This window comes from Phyllosticta citribraziliensis (assembly GCF_038025025.1).
Source record: "Phyllosticta citribraziliensis strain CPC 17464 chromosome Unknown J3D65scaffold_11, whole genome shotgun sequence".
Classification (NCBI taxonomy): Eukaryota; Fungi; Ascomycota; class Dothideomycetes; order Botryosphaeriales; family Phyllostictaceae; genus Phyllosticta; species Phyllosticta citribraziliensis.
In genome coordinates, this window is record NW_027117348.1 from 521,147 (window position 1) to 540,020 (window position 18,874).

At 57.0% G+C, this 18,874-nt stretch overlaps 7 protein-coding genes across 7 annotated transcripts; 6 read left to right on the forward strand and 1 right to left on the reverse strand.

Annotated features, from left to right (window-relative positions):
* Window positions 1-2,087: 2,087 nt before the first annotated feature.
* J3D65DRAFT_92097 (uncharacterized protein) lies at window positions 2,088-3,305 on the forward strand. Its single transcript, XM_066804253.1, has one exon. It carries the CDS (start codon window positions 2,320-2,322, stop codon window positions 3,058-3,060), a length of 741 nt encoding a protein of 246 aa, XP_066651769.1. The 5' UTR covers window positions 2,088-2,319; the 3' UTR covers window positions 3,061-3,305.
* J3D65DRAFT_670737 (uncharacterized protein) lies at window positions 3,139-4,746 on the forward strand (the record flags this gene model as incomplete). Its single annotated transcript, XM_066803323.1, has 3 exons — window positions 3,139-3,367; window positions 3,414-3,603; window positions 4,620-4,746. 3 exons carry the CDS (start codon window positions 3,139-3,141, stop codon window positions 4,744-4,746), a joined length of 546 nt encoding a protein of 181 aa, XP_066651770.1.
* Window positions 4,747-5,191: 445 nt separating this feature from the next.
* J3D65DRAFT_647628 (HSP20-like chaperone) lies at window positions 5,192-5,800 on the forward strand (the record flags this gene model as incomplete). Its single annotated transcript, XM_066802346.1, has 1 exon — window positions 5,192-5,800. One exon carries the CDS (start codon window positions 5,192-5,194, stop codon window positions 5,798-5,800), a length of 609 nt encoding a protein of 202 aa, XP_066651771.1.
* Window positions 5,801-6,519: 719 nt separating this feature from the next.
* On the forward strand, window positions 6,520-7,808 carry J3D65DRAFT_92711 (DNA-directed RNA polymerase). The gene is made up of 3 exons (XM_066804256.1): window positions 6,520-6,696; window positions 7,194-7,252; window positions 7,322-7,808. The coding sequence occupies exons 1-3, from the start codon at window positions 6,680-6,682 to the stop codon at window positions 7,609-7,611; spliced, it is 366 nt and encodes a 121-aa protein (XP_066651772.1). The 5' UTR covers window positions 6,520-6,679; the 3' UTR covers window positions 7,612-7,808.
* Window positions 7,809-8,163: 355 nt separating this feature from the next.
* Window positions 8,164-10,598, reverse strand: J3D65DRAFT_635795 (bifunctional purine biosynthesis protein Ade16). Its single transcript, XM_066801343.1, has 5 exons — window positions 10,503-10,598; window positions 10,418-10,443; window positions 10,324-10,367; window positions 10,094-10,268; window positions 8,164-10,050 (listed from the first exon to the last, which is right to left on the reverse strand). Exons 1-5 carry the CDS (start codon window positions 10,567-10,569, stop codon window positions 8,512-8,514), a joined length of 1,851 nt encoding a protein of 616 aa, XP_066651773.1. The 5' UTR covers window positions 10,570-10,598; the 3' UTR covers window positions 8,164-8,511.
* Window positions 10,599-11,847: 1,249 nt separating this feature from the next.
* J3D65DRAFT_670741 (peptidase family M1-domain-containing protein) lies at window positions 11,848-14,535 on the forward strand (the record flags this gene model as incomplete). The annotated part of the gene is made up of 2 exons (XM_066803324.1): window positions 11,848-11,993; window positions 12,036-14,535. The coding sequence occupies 2 exons, from the start codon at window positions 11,848-11,850 to the stop codon at window positions 14,533-14,535; spliced, it is 2,646 nt and encodes an 881-aa protein (XP_066651774.1).
* A 528-nt stretch (window positions 14,536-15,063) lies between these two features.
* On the forward strand, window positions 15,064-18,153 carry J3D65DRAFT_670742 (uncharacterized protein; the record flags this gene model as incomplete). Its single annotated transcript, XM_066803325.1, has 2 exons — window positions 15,064-15,931; window positions 15,980-18,153. 2 exons carry the CDS (start codon window positions 15,064-15,066, stop codon window positions 18,151-18,153), a joined length of 3,042 nt encoding a protein of 1,013 aa, XP_066651775.1.
* Window positions 18,154-18,874: the final 721 nt, after the last annotated feature.

The window sequence follows — 18,874 nt, forward strand, 5'->3', positions numbered from 1 at the left end:
GTTTCGGGAAGATGGCGATGCCAAATGTCTCAGCCCGACGGGTTTCTTTCACATAAACGAATGGCTGCCACTTTTAGACCACGCACACCATCGCCGGAGTCTCGACGATAGTCAGTCCATGGAAGGCATCGGACGTCACGAGCCGGGCGATATGCACGCTCGGGAGACTGCTATGCACCCCCATTGCCATGCTTTTCCCTGATTGGGGATGAATGCGCGAGCTAATCGCTGCCGACTGAAACAACACACCGGAGAGCCCGACCTCGAGTACCATTATCCCCAGTGGCGACTATACAGGATTGCCGGAGAGGCTGTGAGCAAGTCGCTGCGCCCAACTAGGGCATAGCCCCATGTGGCGCTGTACATGCAGTTGAAGGCTGGAAAAACTCCAACCCTAGGGTACACACTCGCGATCTTCGCTGCGGTCAACATCTTCATCCTTTTTATGCAGACGGCCCAAGATGCCAGTCGTATCTGCAGTCCCTAGAATCGCACCGCCACAGGTGATGGATCTTGCCGACCTTGATGCGGCTCCATGAAGCCCTCAATGCTGACGTCTCCAGAGTTGTGCGAGCGTTGGTCAACGTCGTGTAGGTCGACTGCGACGTGCGTGTGCAAGGCCGACGCTGTACCATGTCCGGTCTTCAGCCCACAATCCCAAAAACGGGGCGACCTCACATCGTCCTGCGCAATACTCCTTTATGCTTTGCACGCGTCCGCGCACACTCGGCTGCGTATGAAACCGTGATCGAAACGCATGGAGTTGAAGAGTCACGACATGTCGGGAGCCTGCAGGTTCACGCTGCCCGTCTGGCTCACCGCAAAATCTTTTCGAGTCAATTGGTTTGGAAGAGCCGCATCTCTCCATGAGAACACCTGACCGAGCCATTGCGAATCCGAATCCATTACAGCCCTTGTCCGGCTGAGCAGACTGCAGCATGCCTAACCAGGCCGGCGATTGGGTCGACGAATCAGGTATCTCTCTGAGCTCCAACCTGCAGTCAACTGCTGACGTTTGCGGCTCCAAAGAATATTGTTGCTCATTGGCTACCAGCTGCATCCTTTCATCATTGATTGGACTGAATATCCGTTTTGTGCCCCTCGGTTGCTACCCTGATACCCCTCGTCTGGCCGCGTCATGCCCTCAGACACCTGAAGAGATCTTCCTACCCATACACCTTATGATGCGACTACGAAATACTACTTTGATGTAGGCTCATGCACCCTGTATGCGGCGGGAATATCCGTCAAAGCAGATCAAAGTTGAATTGGTTGGAAGCGGAAGGAAATTCAAGCAACGTCCAGCTTGCATCGGGACATATCTCTCGATACGAAATGTGCTCTTGGTTATCCGAACCTCTTCTCCCCCACCAGCACCTTCCGCGATAGGAATTCCAAACTCCGACAGACGCCCTACAGACCAAGTACAATCCCAAGCCAAGTGCTTACGCCCATGCAGGTTGCAGCTCATGACGGACCAACAGTCGCAACAAGCTGTTGTGGCTTAACAACTGTGAGTTGGCTGCAGCCGCATTCCCTGAAAATAAGCAAAAACAGCTTGAACATTTCGGATTCGGAAATTCCGCTGCAATGGCGCTCTTCGACCGCCACTTGCATGTCGGCGTCCCTCTCGGTCACCTGGTCGGTCTACGTGAAGTGGTGTGTAGTCTGGCTTTCTCCTCGACGCCATGTCAAGTTTAATCGAGATTTGCGGTGCAAGTGTTGTGGTCCTAGTACGAAGCCTCCAGGTAGACAGAAAGTTCCTGTTACATGATTGGCCTGGTTTTGGCCCTGATGACGGTCCAGCAAGCGGCTGCAGGGCAAGCCACCAGACATGGGTGTTCGAGCTGACCATGATGTTTCTGCAGGACGCACGTAATAATCCATCCAAATCGGCGGGCTCTGATGAAGCGGTCGAGAAGTGGAAAGATGAATTCGTCTTCGAAGCGCGACGACGACGGCCATCCGCAAAGCAAAGGCTGTGTCAACGCATTGGCGTCGTAACTGAATTGCGCGAATGCGCAATGCAATCACCAACGGACCGCAGTCAAGCCAAGAATCCGAGAGGTTATCATTACACGACAGTCATGCGAGGCGGGGAAGCCAGTCGGGCGCATGCCCTCTCGCCCAGCACAGCCTTCTCTCGACTTTGCAGACAAAAGACATGGGCGGTCTGGATGATCGACAGGGCTTCTTGATGGTTGCTGGCGTGCCCTGCCATTCTTCAAGGGCACCATACGTGGCCAACCACCTGGCCTGTGACGCAGTTCACAACCGGCCGAGCAGACCGGGGCTCAATCAGAATCCCAGCAGGGCGACATGCTTCCATGCGAACGGTATACCGCTGCGCTGATCTCTTTTCCTCGACCGCCTTCGAACGGTGTAGAGATTGATACTCGACATGAGTGGTGTATAAAACATCGAGACTGCCAACGCACAGCATCTTGTACGACCATGCATCGTCTGGCCGACTGGGAGAGGCGTTGTGGTCGCATCCTGCTGCCTTGTCCCGTTCCTATCATCCCAATGGCAGCGAAAATGGCCAACCAGCCTCACCACACCAGACAACTACGGAGTCGAAGTGCGAACCTTTTGCCTAGTCCTGTTCCTGACCGTCATCCAGTGGCGTATCACCTTTTCCATGGAGCTGCACGTCTAACTGGCAACACGAGGACCAAGTCTGCGTCTACGACTTACCCGAATCTTACTTATGCTCCCAAAGGTCCGCCCTTGGATTTGTCTCTCCCTGCGCCCACGTTTTTGCATCTACCTCTGTCGGCATCTCCGCTTACATCAGCTTTGAAGTCGTACCAACAACAGAATTGCCTAATCCCCGCCCGCAAAAGCCCAAAGTCTAACCGGACCGTGTCTCATACAAAAAGTCGACCTTTCCTGGAGTGCCAGTACCGGAGGTCAGAAAGCAACGACTTGGACGCCTTTCATCCTATGCGCTGTCTGGTATTTTTCCCAAGCACCTCGGTCACCCGGTTGACTCAGTTGGTGGCTCCAGTCCACCACCGATGGGAGTTTTGGGATCCGTACCGACACCAGATTTTCTAAATGCCCGACATGCACTGTCAGGCCCAAAGAGCCTCTTCAACGTCTTGCCGCTGCCACGAGTGCCACTCTCTGCTCTGCATGGACCGTTGGACCGATCACTACCTCGAGGAGCACGGCCAATATCCCCAGGAGCTCGATTTATCACAAGGAAATACCAAAGGCGAAGCAATGGGGAAATCAAGGGACACTGGTCTCTCAGATACACGCGTCTCTGGCTCTGGTTCTGGACTGTCCCACCGCAGTGGAGGCTCTTCCGTGCCACAGAAATCGAAGCGCTCCCCGCCTCCAAAAGCCACTGAGCGGACGAGTATGTTGTTTCTCTTCGGTGTCTCCAATTGTCTGACTCTAGATAGATTCTACATCTTCTTGCGTCATCTTCACACCTGCATCTTCGCATCACTTGGACTCTCGCCATATTCCAGAGCAACAAAGCCGAGCCTCCGGGACCGTCAGAGGCGGCGACACTGGGCGAGTAGGCACTGCTGCCAGTGATGATTACACCATGGAAAAATACCTTGGAAGCTCTGACCAACCGTGGTCATTGTACAACATGCGCTCTGGAAACCTTGAACAGAAAAAATGATGGCCGAATTGGGCCAAAACGCATGATCTGGCAGTGCCATGGCGGAGTTGGGCTCGCAGCCCCGCTGGGCGACTTAACTTCCACCAGGCCTTCCTTTCCGTGGCTCCAGAACGAATTTTCGCCATTAGACATCGCCCTTTAGGAGTTTGTCATGCTACAAATGCATACCAACGGCCATGCTCTCGGAAAAACTGAAATCCGCTTTCCACAGATCCAAATAAGGACTCTATCATTCATTCTACCTCCTTGAATTTGAATATCACAACACAAGCATATCGAAGAAACGAAAAGGCACTTTGCGCCCATTTACGACACTCGCCGCAGGTTTCGGCATTTGACTGAGGATTGTTTGAGCATGAGGAAGTCTCTTTGGTTTCCTAATTTTTGAAGGATGTCATGTATTTTCGGTGGGATAAAAGTGTCGTCTGCATTGTTTGCGTTTCCAGCGAGTGTTAACACGGGTTGCTGTGCTTTCGTCTTGTTGGAGATATGCATGTGAATTCTTTACATCTCTCATAGAAAGACTTGAATGAAACTACATCAAGATCAACAGAAAGAATAGAAACAAATTGGTCTGCATCAAAGAAGACGTCATCAACTTGCTAGCCGTCCGGTTCGTCCGGGGTTTCGGTACCGAGCACGATCCCGAGCCCGCACCCGGAGGATCCCGACCGACGACGACGCTTCCCGAACTTTCATCTCCTCTGCTCCACCAAAACCCTTGACACTGGCGAGCAAAGCATGGCAAAACTGTCAGGTTTGCAACGAGACGTCTTGTCCCTCTACCGCAATTGTCTGCGAGCGGCGAGGAAGAAGCCAGAGGCAAGTGGAGCCCAACGCCAGAGGCGAAACAGGATGTTGACCAAGACGACAGGATACGAGAAGGAACTGGAAGGCGTTCGCAAGGTTCGCACAGCATCGCCTCCACCCGTTGCAACGTTTCACCAAGGAGATGGGACTAACGAGAAGCACGCAGAGAAGAGTTTGAGAAGAACATGTCGATTGGCAAACGCGACTTTGGCGCAATCGAGTACATGCTTCGCAAAGGACATCGTCAATTAGAGATTTACGAGGACCAGGGTATTCGAGACATTCATCGTTAGAGCAATCCAAAGCAAAGCGAGCATGCAGCATCTTCGAAGAGCCTCATAGGTAAGGCAAAGCCGAGCTGGGACATGTCAGACAACATGTCACGTGATAGAATCGACTAGAACCCCACACCCCGCTGGCCAGCCCCCGGACGATCATCAGTCGATCGTAGCTTGTAGAAGCCTCTTGGTGATTCATGGCACTGCGCCGAGATTCCACAACTCTCTCGAATTTGCCAAATGTAGGGGAACATAGTGGTGTCACCGACCTGGCCGAGATTTCTAGAATGGAGCGCTCGAGTATATAGGGGGCCTCGACCATCTCCATTGACCAGACCAGACAACAACAAAGCAAATCAATCACTTCATGCAATCACTGCGACCAACACTTCGAAGACTTCCACGAGCTTTCAAAATCACCAAGTCTCCCATCTCCAAAATCCACACCACACCGACCACAATGTCAATGTTCCCTCGCGCCTTCACTCAGGAGATCTCTCCTCTCTTCCGCCTCCTCGACGACTACGACCGCGTCAGCCGCTCCGCCTTCCGCGACGTCCCGCAGTCAATCCGCACTTTCGCCCCCAAGTTCGACGTCAAGGAGACGAAGGAAGCCTACGAGCTCCATGGCGAACTCCCCGGCATCGCTCAAAAGGACATCAACATTGAATGGAGCGACGGCAACACCCTGACCATCTCTGGCCGCACCGAGCACCGCGCTGAGCGTGGCGAGCGACCCCAGGGCTTCATCGAGGAGGGCGAGGCATCCGAACAGCACAAGAAGGACTACCACAAGCCCACGGTCGAGGAAGAGAACGCCAACGCCTCCAAGGGCAAGCAGACCTCGACCGAAGTCACCACCACCGACAAGAACCAGGAAATCGGCAAGCCATCGGACGAGGCCAAGTACTGGGTCACGGAGCGCTCGGTCGGCGAATTCCACCGCTCCTTCAGCTTCCCCGGCCGCGTCGACCAAGAAAATGTCAAGGCTAGCCTGAAGGATGGTGTCCTTGCCATCACTGTTCCCAAGGCCAAGGCGCCGCAGGCCAGGAAGATTGCTATCCAGTAAACGGGTGCATGAATCCGCCTAACTGCGCAATTCTCTTCCGATATTTTCTCGATTTCGACCTCCCTCCCTCGTCTTCCTGGTTCAGCGAGAGCTCACACAAACACATCACATTCTACGATTTCAACGCTTCACGACTACTCCTTTTACTCTGTTGATGGTGAAAATTTGAGGTGGTATGTACGGGAGTGAAACGAACGGGGACGCTCCTTTGGAATTCAGCAAGGTGTCTTATGGATTTGGATAGTTTAATCAACATCTTTTCAAAGAACTTGAACGATCTGAGTCTTCTGTTCTCAAAGTGAAAGTAACAGTGATGCGTGTCTGCCCAAGTTGACAGTTCAATTGCACTAGCTCCCTTGAGGTCTGTGACTCCACCAAGACTCAATGACTTTAGAATGTTTCAAATAGCTGGATAGTTTAATCAACATCTTTTCAAAGAACTTGAACGATTTGAGTCTTCTGTCCTTAAAGTGAAAGTAACAGTGATGCGTGTCTGCCCAAGTTGACAGTTCAATTGCACTAGCTCCCTTGAGGTCTATGACTCCACCAAGACTCAATGACTTTAGAATGTTTCAAATAGGTCTAGCAAATTACTGAAACTAAATTTTCTGCATGTGCCCAAATCGATGACATCCGGCTGATGGTAACCAAATCGGTTAGCGCAGAGAGTTGCGGCGAAGTTCAGCCGAACCAGACCGCCCTCTCTGAGGTGGCTCTGCCGCCGCCCGCGACAGCTCGTCCGACCATCAACTTTGTGTCTGAACAGACCAGCCTCCCTCGACCCACGCCGGAGCCGCCCTTAAAATATATCGTTATCTATCTTGTCCCCTTCTTTTGCATTTTGGAACTCCGTTTGCGTCTACCGGCAACTTTGACACGATGAACGCCCCGGATAGGTGAGTGCTTCACTCAGCTCATTGCGCCCTTCAGTTGCAAGTCTCAGCGGGCGGCGCGTCGGAACAATGTCACACCAGGAATTCCCGGCGGGCGCTCGATTGTTGCGCCTGGTGGGCACCAAACGGCAGTCACGAAGTACCCTCATGGCCTTTAAAACGCCCATCGACACTCGACCGACCTTACCACTCACCAACAACAAGTCGTCGTCTACTGGATACTGGTGAATAGCGTCACACGACATCATGGTTTCGCCTCTTCGAGATGTGGTCTACATCGACCAACACTCGCCCCGCGAGCAGGACCCGCCTGAACTCGACTTGACCCCATACGGCCCTGGCAACTTCCCCTTCAACCGGGACCGCAAGCTCGACGGCAAAGGTCGCCAGCCCGCGACCTCTGTCGAACTCCACGCCCATCTCAACAAATATTCGTTCCAGACGAAGAACAAGCCGCCTGCTGAGCATCCGCGCCAGTACCATACTAACGAATCGCAAAGGTTTGAGTTGTTCATTCTCGGGCCGGGAGAGAAGAAGGTTTCTTGGGAGCACGACACTCGTAAGTGACCCGCTCATCCTGGCGTATCTTGTCGAAAGAGCGCATGAGCTGACCTGAACGACCGCACAGGCGTCCCCAACACGGCCATCTTCACCTTCAACAAGGAAGACCACACCCTGGGCAACCTTCTCGCGCAGCGCCTGCACAAGTACCGCTACGTCAACTTCAGCGGCTACCAAGTCCCGCACCCGCTTTTTGCTTCGTTCAAGCTCCGCGTCTCGACCGATGGTAGCGTGACTCCCAAGGACGCCGTCATCAATGCTTGCCGCGACGTCGTCCAGGACCTCGAAGTCTTCTCGCGCGAGTTTACAAAGGAGATGGAGCTCAAGAAGATTGCCAAGGCCGGTGGTGAGGCATGAGCGGATAATGGGCACGCAACAAGCACACACTGCGCGTGGGCTCTGTCGGTGCAACCCACGTATGGACGCGTCTTTGTGGAATTGAGGTCGGTGGATCTGGACGCGACACGACGCTATTGGCCACGGCTTCGTCGACCGCCATCTTGGCCTTTTCGTCGACCTCTACGCAATATCCCACCCGAGTAGGAAACAACACCGAAGACGCCTCCATTGCAAGAGCACGAGGCCACAATCACTCTTCCATTGACCACCACTACATCCACCTATTCAGCATAGCGGGCGCCAGCGAGCACGAGCACGCGCACACGAACTCGGACACGGCGCACGGCGTTTGGGCCTACTGTAAACAAAAGGATCACGGCGTGAGGAGACTGGGCGGAAGGCAGGACACCATCAAAAGCATCTTCGGCGGAATGGCTCGCATGAACTGGGTTGGCCCGGTTTGCCTTTTAGGTTCACTTGAATTGATTTCTTCTCCCTCGCTGAGCTGTAGTCAGGCAGACGGATTGAAGGACACGTTTCCGACGGAGTTGCATTGAATGAGTGACTTGGGTGACTTCGATTCGCTTGAGACTTCCGGTGTCTATGTCGCCATACTTTATCAACAAAGCAGCAGTCTTTGCTTTTCATAGTCATGGGTGCTAGGGCAGGTAAATATTTGGAAGATTGCTGTGCCATTGTTTTTGATGCTGGAAGAAAGATCAACGAAAAGAGCCAACGCTGAAGCAAACAAGCACGCTCATACTGTTATTGGTATTGATTCGACAGGTATATCTCAAAGATGATTCGCGCAAGCAACAAACCAATGTCAAATTTTGTTCGGCAGCGCTATCCACCCATTTGCTCACTCATCCCTCAATCTACCCATCGCCAATCCACATTCATTCCGTTTGGTAGGTCCTAGTGGTGGAACAACCGAATGTGCTGCTCGACAAAGACGACGCCCAGCTTCTCGGCCGTCTCGAAGACGGCCTTGTCGTTCTGGCTGCCGCTGGGGGCGGCGACGTACTTTGCACCCGAGCGGGCGGCGCGGTAGACGTTGTCGATGAAGGGGAAGAAGGCGTCGGAGGAGACGGCGACGCCCTTGAGCTGGGCGAGCCAGGCGGCGCGCTCGTCGGGCGTGAAGCTGGCCGGCACGTCGGCGGGCTCGAACATGCGCTCAAAGTCGGCGCGCTCGGGGCCCGACGCGGGCACGCTGCCCGAGCACAGCAGGTCGATGGCGTTGGACTTGTCCGGGCGCTTGGTGCCCTTCTTGAACTTGAGGGCGAGGGTGCGCTCGTGGTAGCGCATCCACCAGTTGTCGGCCTTGTCGCCGGCCAGGCGCGTGCAGTGGATGCGCGACTGCTGGCCGGCGCCCAGCCCGACGACCTGCCCGTTGAGCGCGTAGCACACGCTGTTGGACTGGGTGTACTTGAGGGCGATGGTGGCGACGGTCAGGTCGCGCAGGGCCGACTCGGGGAGCGCCGTCGACGGCGACGCCGCCTGCGGCACGATGACGTTGGAGAAGGTGGCCGGGCTGATTCTGGCGTCGTTGCGGTGCTGCGTTAGGCTGATGCCGTACACGGTGCGCTGCTCCATGGTGGCCGGCTCGAACTCGGGGTCCATCTGGAGGACCAGGTACTTGCCGCCCTTTTTGGCCTTGAGGATTTCGAGCGCCTCGGGGACGTAGCCCGGGGCGATGATGCCGTCGGATACCTCGCGCGAGATGATCTTGGCCGTCGGCACGTCGACCTCGTCCGACACGGCAATCATGTCGCCGAAGCTCGACATGCGGTCGGCGCCGCGGGCGCGGGCATAGGCCTGAGCCAGCGCCGACGACTCGATGCCGGCAATGTCGTCGACCATGTAGACCTTGCGGTCGGCGTCGGACAGGGGCACGCCAATGGCAGCGCCGGCGGGCGAGACGTGCTTGAAGGAGGCGGCGGCGGGCAGGCCCAGGGCGTTCTTGAGCTCCTTGACCAGCGGCCACGCGTTGAGGGCGTCGAGCAGGTTGACGTAGCCGGGAGCGCCGCCCAGGACCTTGAAGGGGAGGTTGCCGTCGCGCACAAAGGCGGCGGCGGGCTTCTGGTGAGGGTTGGTGCCGTAGCGGAGCGTGACCTGCTGGAGGCCATCGCCGGCGTACTGCTTGCGGAAAAAGTCGGAAATGGCCGTGTCGTAGTCGGCCGTGTGGGTGAAGGCCTTGAGGGCGTAGAGCTGCCTCTTTTGCTCGGAAATGTCGCCCTTTTGCTCGAGCTCGATCAAAAAGTCGTGGTAGTCCTCGGGGTCGCTGAGGATGGTGACGCGGCTGTGGTTCTTGGCCGCGGCGCGGAGCAGGGTCACGCCGCCAATGTCAATGTCCTCGACAGCCTCGGGGATGGTGACGTTGACCTTGGACACAGTCTCCTGGAAGGGGTACAGGTTGCAGACACAAAAGTCAATCTTTTGGATGTTTTGGTCGGCCTTGGAGGTCAGTGCGTGTCGAAATGGTGGACGTAGAACTTACGAGGTCCTGCTGGTCCGAGGGAATCTCACGGGCAAGGAGACCGCCGTGGACGGCCGGGTGGAGGGTCTTGACGCGGCCTCCCAGCATCTCCGGGGCGTTTGTGAGGGCCGAGATGTCTTCAACGGGGAAGCCACCCTCCCGAATCATCTTGGCGGTGCCGCCCGAGGCGTAGACCCTGAATTGGTTAGATGGATTCCAGTGGGCCAATGGCATGGGAGGAGATTGCTTACTTGACATTGTTCTTGACAAGGCCCTTGGCGAGGTCCAAAAGACCCTGTACAAAAGGTCAACAACGGCCGGATGGGTGCGGCGGGGCAGACGCACAGTCTTGTTGAAGACGCTGATGATGGCTGTGGATGTGTCGGGACAGTCAGCGAGGCGGGAGGCGGCGAGGGCCGAGAGCACGTACCCCTCTTCTGGGAAGTTTCGGAAGCCATTATTGATGGAGGAGTGGTGGAGGAGAGCAATGCAGACATGAAGTGAATTTTGGCGTCGGGTCGTCTGGATTATTACGCCACCTTTCTGCCTTACAAGGCACCACCAAAAAGACCCCGCCATCCGGAGGCAGCCCGGCCCGAGACGCGTCACGTGAGCGCCAAAATTGCATTTCTATAGGCCGCGCGCTCGCCGCCAGATTCTTTTCTCCTTCATACCAAACGCAAAAATACAACGCTCGCAATAAAAGCATTTCTGATTTCGAGGTACCCGTCGTCTACGGACGTCCGAGGCGCCCATGACAACAGAAACCGTCTGTCGAGTGGAGAACAGCTCCAGCGATGGATCTTGGGTGCGGTCCCTCTCATGCCATGGGAGGGAGCGCAATGATCTGCCGTACATACAACCGTGATGTGATGATTCTGGTGATTGAGTCTGATGAGCTGCGCAGGCAGGGTTTTGCTGGGCGACGTTCCTTGGCCACGTCTCTACATGGATACGCTGACAGCAAATGTACACTCCGCACACGTCTCTGCATGGATACGCCTGAGCAAATCTACGTGCTGCATCTGCAGTCTTGTGCCGCTTAACCTATGGATGGGCATCCACTCAAGTGATGCTCTCCTCAAACGCAGGGCTTTCTTCTTCTCGCAAGATGATCATAGGACAGCCAGACAGGTCGAGGGGGACGCTGCCTGGGAGGACTGCTTGCTGTTGTATGTTATGTGAAGAGGAGAAAGAGTTTGCGCCGGCCGCGCGCAAAAGAAGTGCGGCGGGCGGCGCGTGCGTCCACCACTCAGCGGCTAGCCCTAGTGAAGCTTGCGTTGCGTGCCGCGATGCTGTTGACCGCTACCAAAGTTTATTCGTAGAAGACCCAGCTGCAGCCTGGGCAATGCATCGAGAATCAATGCCGTCGCCATTGAAGACAGTGTTCGCCATGACAGACCTTTCCTAGGAGTAGACCTGCTAGACGTATACCCAGACCAGACCAGCTAAACGAGAAGCTACCTCGGCGGCCTTGCAGCGCGACGACCACGGCAGACAGCCGCTCAACCTCATCCGTCGTCGTCGCGAGAATGTGGTCCTCTCGACGCGTCGTGGCCAACCGTGGCGCCGCATCACTTCGCTGGGCTCTCTCGCCGCACGCGCGCCTGACTAGCTGCCTGCGCGCTGCCGCGAACCGGAGCTACATAACCACCCACCTGTCTTCCTCCACCTCCACCTCCACCTCCACCTACACCTCTCCCTCTCGCCCCACCACCCGCCTCCCTCCCAGATCCCTCCCCCGCTTCGTCAGGTACTGCTCCCACCGAAGAAACATGTGCAAACACTTCGACGCCGGCTCCAACCTGGACATTTCCAAGGGCCGCGAGGTCCTGCCCAAGAATGTCAAGCCCCTCCACTACGACCTGACCCTGGAACCCAACCTCGAGACATTCGAGTACGAGGGCAAGGTCGTCATCGAGTAAGCCACTCCTCTTCCATCTCTACAAAGCTGACCAGCCAGGCTCGACGTCGCCGAAAACTCCAACTCCATCTCCCTCAACACCCTCGACCTCAAGATCAACTCGACCACCGTCTCCTCTGGCGGCGCCACCATCTCCTCCAACCCCGAACTCTCCTACAATGAAGACACGCAGACCACCACGGTATCCTTCAAGGAGACGATACCCGCCGGCAGCAAGGCCACCCTCACCCAGACCTTCACCGGCACCCTAAACAACAACATGGCGGGCTTCTACCGGTCGTCATACACGGGCTCCGATGGAAAGCAAAAGTACATGGCCACGACTCAGATGGAGCCGACCGACGCCAGGAGGGCTTTCCCCTGCTTCGACGAGCCGGCTCTCAAGTCCAAGTTTACCGTCACTCTGGTCGCCGACAAGAACCTCACGTGTCTGAGCAACATGGACGCCGTCGCGGAGAAGGATATCGACTCCAAGATGAGCGGCGACAAGAAAAAGGCCGTCACCTTCCGGGAGACGCCCCTCATGTCCACCTACCTGCTGGCCTTTATCGTCGGAGAGCTCAACGTCATTGAGAGCAACGACTTTCGCGTCCCCGTCCGCGTCTTTGCGACCCCAGACAAGGACATTTCCCACGGCAAGTTCTCGGTCGACCTCGCTGCGCGCACGCTCGAATTCTACGAGAAAAAGTTCAACAGCCCATTCCCGCTGCCCAAGATGGACATGGTTGCCATTCCCGACTTCAGCGCTGGTGCCATGGAGAACTGGGGTCTCGTCACATACCGCGTCGTCGACGTTTTGTTTGACGAAAAGACTAGCGGCGCGTCGACCAAGCAGCGCGTTGCCGAGGTGGTGCAGCATGAGCTGGCCCACCAATGGTTCGGAAACTTGGTCACCATGGACTTTTGGGACGGTCTGTGGCTGAACGAGGGCTTTGCTACATGGATGTCGTGGTACTCGTGCAACGAATTCTACCCCGAGTGGAAGGTGTGGCAGGGATACGTCACCGACAACCTCCAGAGTGCCTTGTCGCTCGACTCGCTGCGCTCCAGCCACCCCATCGAGGTCCCGGTCAAGCGTGCCGACGAAATCAACCAAATCTTTGATGCCATTTCCTACTCCAAGGGATCCTGCGTCTTGCGGATGATTTCCAAATATCTCGGCGAGGAGACGTTCATGGAGGGCATCCGCCGTTACCTCAAGAAGCACGCGTACGGCAACACTCAGACGAGCGACTTGTGGGCTTCGTTGAGCGACGCCAGCGGCAAGGACGTGGAAAAGGTCATGGACATTTGGACCAAGAATGTCGGCTTCCCCGTCGTCACCGTCACCGAAAAGCCCGAATCCAGCTCGATCCACGTCAAGCAGAACCGCTTCCTGCGCACTTCTGATGTCAAGCCTGAGGAGGACAAGACTCTGTTCCCCGTCTTCTTGGGTCTCCGCACCAAGGACGGCATCGACGAGGACGTCACTCTCAACAAGCGCGAGGCGGACATCAAGGTCAAGGATCTCGACTTTTACAAGCTCAACGCAGACCACTCGGGCATCTACCGCACGTCGTATGCCCCTGAGCGCCTGCAAAAGCTCGGCGAGGCTGCCAAGCAAGGTCTCCTCTCTGTCGAGGACCGTGCCGGCATGATTGCTGATGCTGGTGCCCTTGCTGCTTCGGGGTACCAAAAGACGTCTGGCCTCTTGAGCCTGCTTGAAGGCTTCAAGACGGAGAGCGAGTACGTCGTCTGGGACGAGCTCATGGCCCGCATCGGCTCCCTCCGCGCGGCTTGGGTCTTTGAGGACGAAGCCGTCAAGGACGCGCTGAAGAAGTTCCAGCTCAAGCTGATCGCCGACAAGGCTCACGAGCTCGGCTGGGAGTTCAAGGAGAGCGACGGTCACATTGAGCAGCAATTCAAGGCGCTCCTCTTCGGCTCGGCAGGTCTGGCCGGCGACGAAAAGGTCAAGAAGGCTGCGTTTGACATGTTTGAAAAGTTCAAGAACGGTGACGACTCGGCCATCCACCCCAACATCCGCGGCAGCGTGTATGGCATCGTCCTCAGCTACGGCGGTGAGGAGGAATACAACGCCATCCTCAACGAGTACCGCAACGGCACCACTAGCGACAAGCGCAACACGGCGCTGCGTTCGATTGGACGCGCCAAGAAGCCCGAGCTGATCAAGCGGACATTGAGCATGCCGCTCAGCGACGAGGTCAAGGGCCAGGACGTCTACCTCCCGATTGGAGCGTTGCGGACGCACAAGGAGGGTATCGAGGCGCTGTGGCAGTGGATGACGGAGAACTGGGCGGAGCTGGAGAAGAAGCTGCCGCCGGGCCTGACGATGCTGAGCTCGGTGGTGACGATTTCGACGTCGAGCTTCACGCACAAGGATCAAATGACGCGCATTGAAGACTTCTTCTCCAAGCGCAGCACCAAGGGCTTCGACCAGAGCTTGGCGCAGAGCTTGGATGCCATCCGCGCCAAGGCCAACTGGATCGAAAGGGATAGCGACGATGTCAAGTCTTTCCTCAAGCAGCACGGTTACTTGTAGGTGTTAGGATGGCAGTGCTCGGGACTGTAGAGCCAGGAATGTGTAGCGATGACGCAAGGCAGTATTGAACGGACAGCAATGAAAATTTTGAGTGCAAAGGGATGATGCCGGTAGACTGGTGAAGATGTATTGCGAAGGCAACGCTTGGCGGGTGACGTCAAGCGACGAGACGAGACGGGGAGCTCGAGAGTGCCGTCAAGGTTAAGGTAGTGGCCGTAGTGGCCGAACCCTGAGGGACGAAGTTCTCGTTGTTGACTCCCTGTCCTGTCCTGCCGTGCTGTCAGGTGCATTGCCCCCGCCGTCTTACGTTGCGCTGAAGGCTGAAGCTGCCCTGCGCCCCAACCGTTCTCCGCGGCATGTGAAGGAAGGCATTGGTTACCTCTGCTCCTACCTATGACCTGCACCTGCACCTGTCCCTGGACCTGGCCCTGGATTCCTCCCGCGACAAGACACCGTGGCTCCACCGCTGCCTGGTACCACCAAGAAAATGCGAGGCGCCTCAATTGACTGCTAAAACATAACACAGCCATGGCCAACCCCGACGCAGACGATCCTCCAGACCTCGACCTCGACCTCCCTCCCCGCGACCCCGTTCCGGACCTGCTCCGACCTGACATGGCGACTACAACCACCACAGACCGACTACACAAGCTAGACATCTCAAGCGACGACCCTTCTGCCTTGCGCATTCTATCCCGCTCTCCACAACCATACCACCGCCGACAGAGCCAACGCCGTCAGCGCCCTCGCCTCGACACCACCGCTACAGCCCCCGTCCAACACTCGCACCTCTCGTCAACCTCTGCCTCTGCCTCGGCTTCGGCCTCCTCTCCCGACGACTATGACCATCTTGCCGCCAGAAGCCCAGCGTCGGCGGGCTTCTCCGGCCGCACCCCGCTGTCGCGCTCCCCGCACTCGTCCGAGTCGCAGTCGCAATCCGGCTCCGAAGCCGATGACGAGGCCTACAGCTTCGTCAAGCCGTTGCCGGCCCCGCCGTATCGGCCACACAAGGGATTGATGGCCGACGGCGCGACGGCCGATGGAGAGAGTGCGGTTGTGAGACGAAGGACGTGGGGTGCTGGCATGGGTCTGGGTGTCGACTCGCCCGCTGACATGGGCGAGGATTCGGCGCTGTTGACTCCGAGCGTGCTAGAGGACGAGGGGAGGCGGTTGGCCGAACGATTGAAGAGGGCCAGGGCAAGAATGAAAAAAGAGGGCGACGGCGAGGTAGAGGTTGAAGAGGACGACGGGGTGAGGAAGGAGAGGGAAAGATGGCTGAGGAGACGGAGAGCCGAACTGTTGAGGCGCGGATGTGAGGTTGCGCTTTTGGGAGTCATTGGCGCAATTGTGTTTGCCGGGGGAGCAAAAAAGAGAGCAATGGATTTGTGGGCCAGAGGTATGGTTTCTACATCCCTAACCAGGAAGAATGCTCATGTTGTATTAGCAGAGCTGTGCACCTTTGTCGTCGTCTACGCATTTCTTTTGCTGCTATATCCTCTACGCCTGCTACTCTCCCCGAAAGACAAGAGTATCCCGCTCAAGAACCGCGTACGCGTGCCGGCCGCTTTTGATCCTGCGCCCCTCCTATACCCGGCTGCAATTCCAATCTTTGTTTCGCTGTCATTATATCCGCAGATGGAGCATGTGCTGCTTCCCAACATCGTCTTGGGTCTGGCAGCACTTCCGGCGCGCCTATTTCCTTCAGTTGGCCGCGGGGCTGGCTACAGCGTAGAACATTGGTTCTTTTCAATACTTCCTCTCATCGTATCCGAACACACGGACATGACTTCAAAACTCGCACCCGCAAGGCCATACCTGCTCAAAGCACCCCAAAATCGCGTCGACCCGGAAATAATCGCATTGCTTTACCCTCTGCATCAGGCTCTTTTGCCGCCGCTGTACTACCTCACCACCACTTCTCTCTTACCGTCGGAGCTGCAACTTCTCTCCGTCTCGCTCATCAATCTTCTTCTCTTCTCGGAGAGCCCGCAGATGAAGATTCTGAGCTCCATTCTCTGGATCGGAGGCTTGCTCCTCTTCATTCTGTGCGGTCCTGTGTTTCGCTGGGGCGTTGCTCTCGCGCGAATCCCCAAGTGGCGCTTTAGACGTCCGGGTCGTGTCAAGACGCAGCCGGTGTCATTGCTGGCAACTCTCAAGGAAAGCCTGAGACCAGCATCGCAGTCGCGAACGAGATATGCGGATGACAGCGACGCCGACGAGGATCACCTTCCAGGCTACCATTCCGACGACGATAGACGTGCGTCGATTGTGTCGGCATCAAGTGCTGTCCAGGTCCTCAGCGGCGCCTTTACAACCGCATCCGAGACGTTTAGAGGAGCCATTTCCTCGCGCTCTGGGATTGCCAACGGCACGCCATCGAGCTACAAGCCGCGGCGGCGCAACACCATTCAGACCCTCGCCTCGGAGAGCACAGTCACGACTTCGATATCGACCGCCCGAGAAGGCCGACGCCGTAGTTCGCGCTCGTACGCCTCGTCATTTCTCTCCTTGACCTCTACACAAGCCGTGCTTCGCAAATGGCTCTACGCACTCTACGTCTACGCGACCATTGCCCTCATCGTGCTCATCCCCCTGCGTGTTTACATTGGCACATTCGCCCTCAACGGCCACGATCCTTTCGGCTGGGCCATCGGCTACCTCTTTGGCAACCAGCGCCGCATACGCTTCCAACTCTTCTCGCTCGGGCTTGAAGCATGGGCCGCTCTACCACCCCTCTCCGACCCTCTTGATCCCTCGCATCTCCCGCCCGCCGAATTCGCCCGCCTCATCGCTCTCGGAGGCCCTGCAAATACGCGCCTCGCGCTCGCCGTATACGATGTCTCCGTCCTCTGCGCAGGTCTCGTCACAGTCCTGCTGCTCCTCCCCTCCACCGTCGCCGTCGACACGCGCCGCAAAATCTTCCACGCCACCATGGTCGCCATGCTGCTGCCTACCGTGTACGTGGACCCGCATTTCGCAGCGCTCGCGACGGCGCTCGTCCTGGTCGTTTTCCTGCTCCTGGATTTGCTGCGCGCCAGCACGCTGCCCCCGCTTGCCAAATGGTTGGGCAGGTTTCTCGCACCGTTTGTCGACGGCCGCGACTTGAGAGGCCCGGTGGTCGTGAGCCATGTATTCCTGCTGATAGGCTGCGGCGTCCCGCTTTGGCTCGGCGCGTCGCTTCTGCCCACATCCTCCTCGTCGTCCGCGTCCCTCGACAACCACCCCTGGACCGGCTGGGACATCTCCCCCTCTTCGCCGTGGGCCGCCAAAGCCGACCCCTCTCTCGTCGCGGGCGTCGTCTGCGTCGGCATGGGCGACGCCGCCGCCTCGCTCGTCGGCCGCCGCTTCGGCCGGCGCAAGTGGCCGTGGCTCGGCGGCAAGAGCGTCGAGGGCAGCGCAGCGTTTGCGGCCGCCGTGGCGCTGGGCCTGGGGTTCGCGAGGGCGTGGGCGTCGTGGGGGTGGGGCAGAGCCGCCGCGCAGGGCGGCGTCGCGGGCATGGGCAAGGTGCTGCTGGCGGGCGCCGTGGCCAGCGCCATGGAGGCCGTGCTGACGGGCGGTAATGACAATGTTGTCGTGCCTGTTGTTCTGTGGGTTGTCGTTCGTGGGCTGGGCCTTTAGCCCTCCCTCTCTCCCTTTTTCCCTCCCTCTTCTTTCGCTTCTCTTGCTTCTCTTTCTCATTTCTTGAGCATTTGCGTGCGTGCGTGCGTTTGCATAGATGGCTGGTTCGCTTTGCTTTGCTGGGGGTCACTTCATCGTGTGCGGTAGGGCGGCGTTCATTTCCTCTGCTTCTTCTCACTATTTCTTGCTCTCGTGGAATCGTGGTATCATGGCGGCGCTGGCATGCATGGGAGCGTAATGTGCATGGCAGCGGTCGGGATCATCTGGCTGGTGGGCGTTTTTGCTTAGGCGCGCGTGTATGCATGCTTGCTTGCTTGCTTGCTTGCATTATTTTTCTAGCTAATCATTATAGCCATCATCAACATTGCTGGTTGTCACACTCAAACGAAAAAGTACGACGGTTTTGGTGTTCTCTGCAGCTTCGTCATGTTCTATTTGACCCAACACTTATTTCTCCATGAGTCTCGCCACCGCGGATCTTCGAGGGTTTGCTCGACGCGCCGTCCTCGGTCTGAAAGCAGCCTGGGTTGCCCTCGAGGCGAGCCAACAACTTCGCGTCCAACCCAACGACTAGTAAGCGCCACACGTCGCCGAAACAGGCGGCGAAGTCTGTCGAGACTTGAGATGATTGTTGTGTTGGTGACTCAGCCAACAGGCGTTTGGCAACACCGTCGTGAGAGAGCGTTGGTTTGCTTGGGCCACTCCGCCGCGCAGTGTTCTT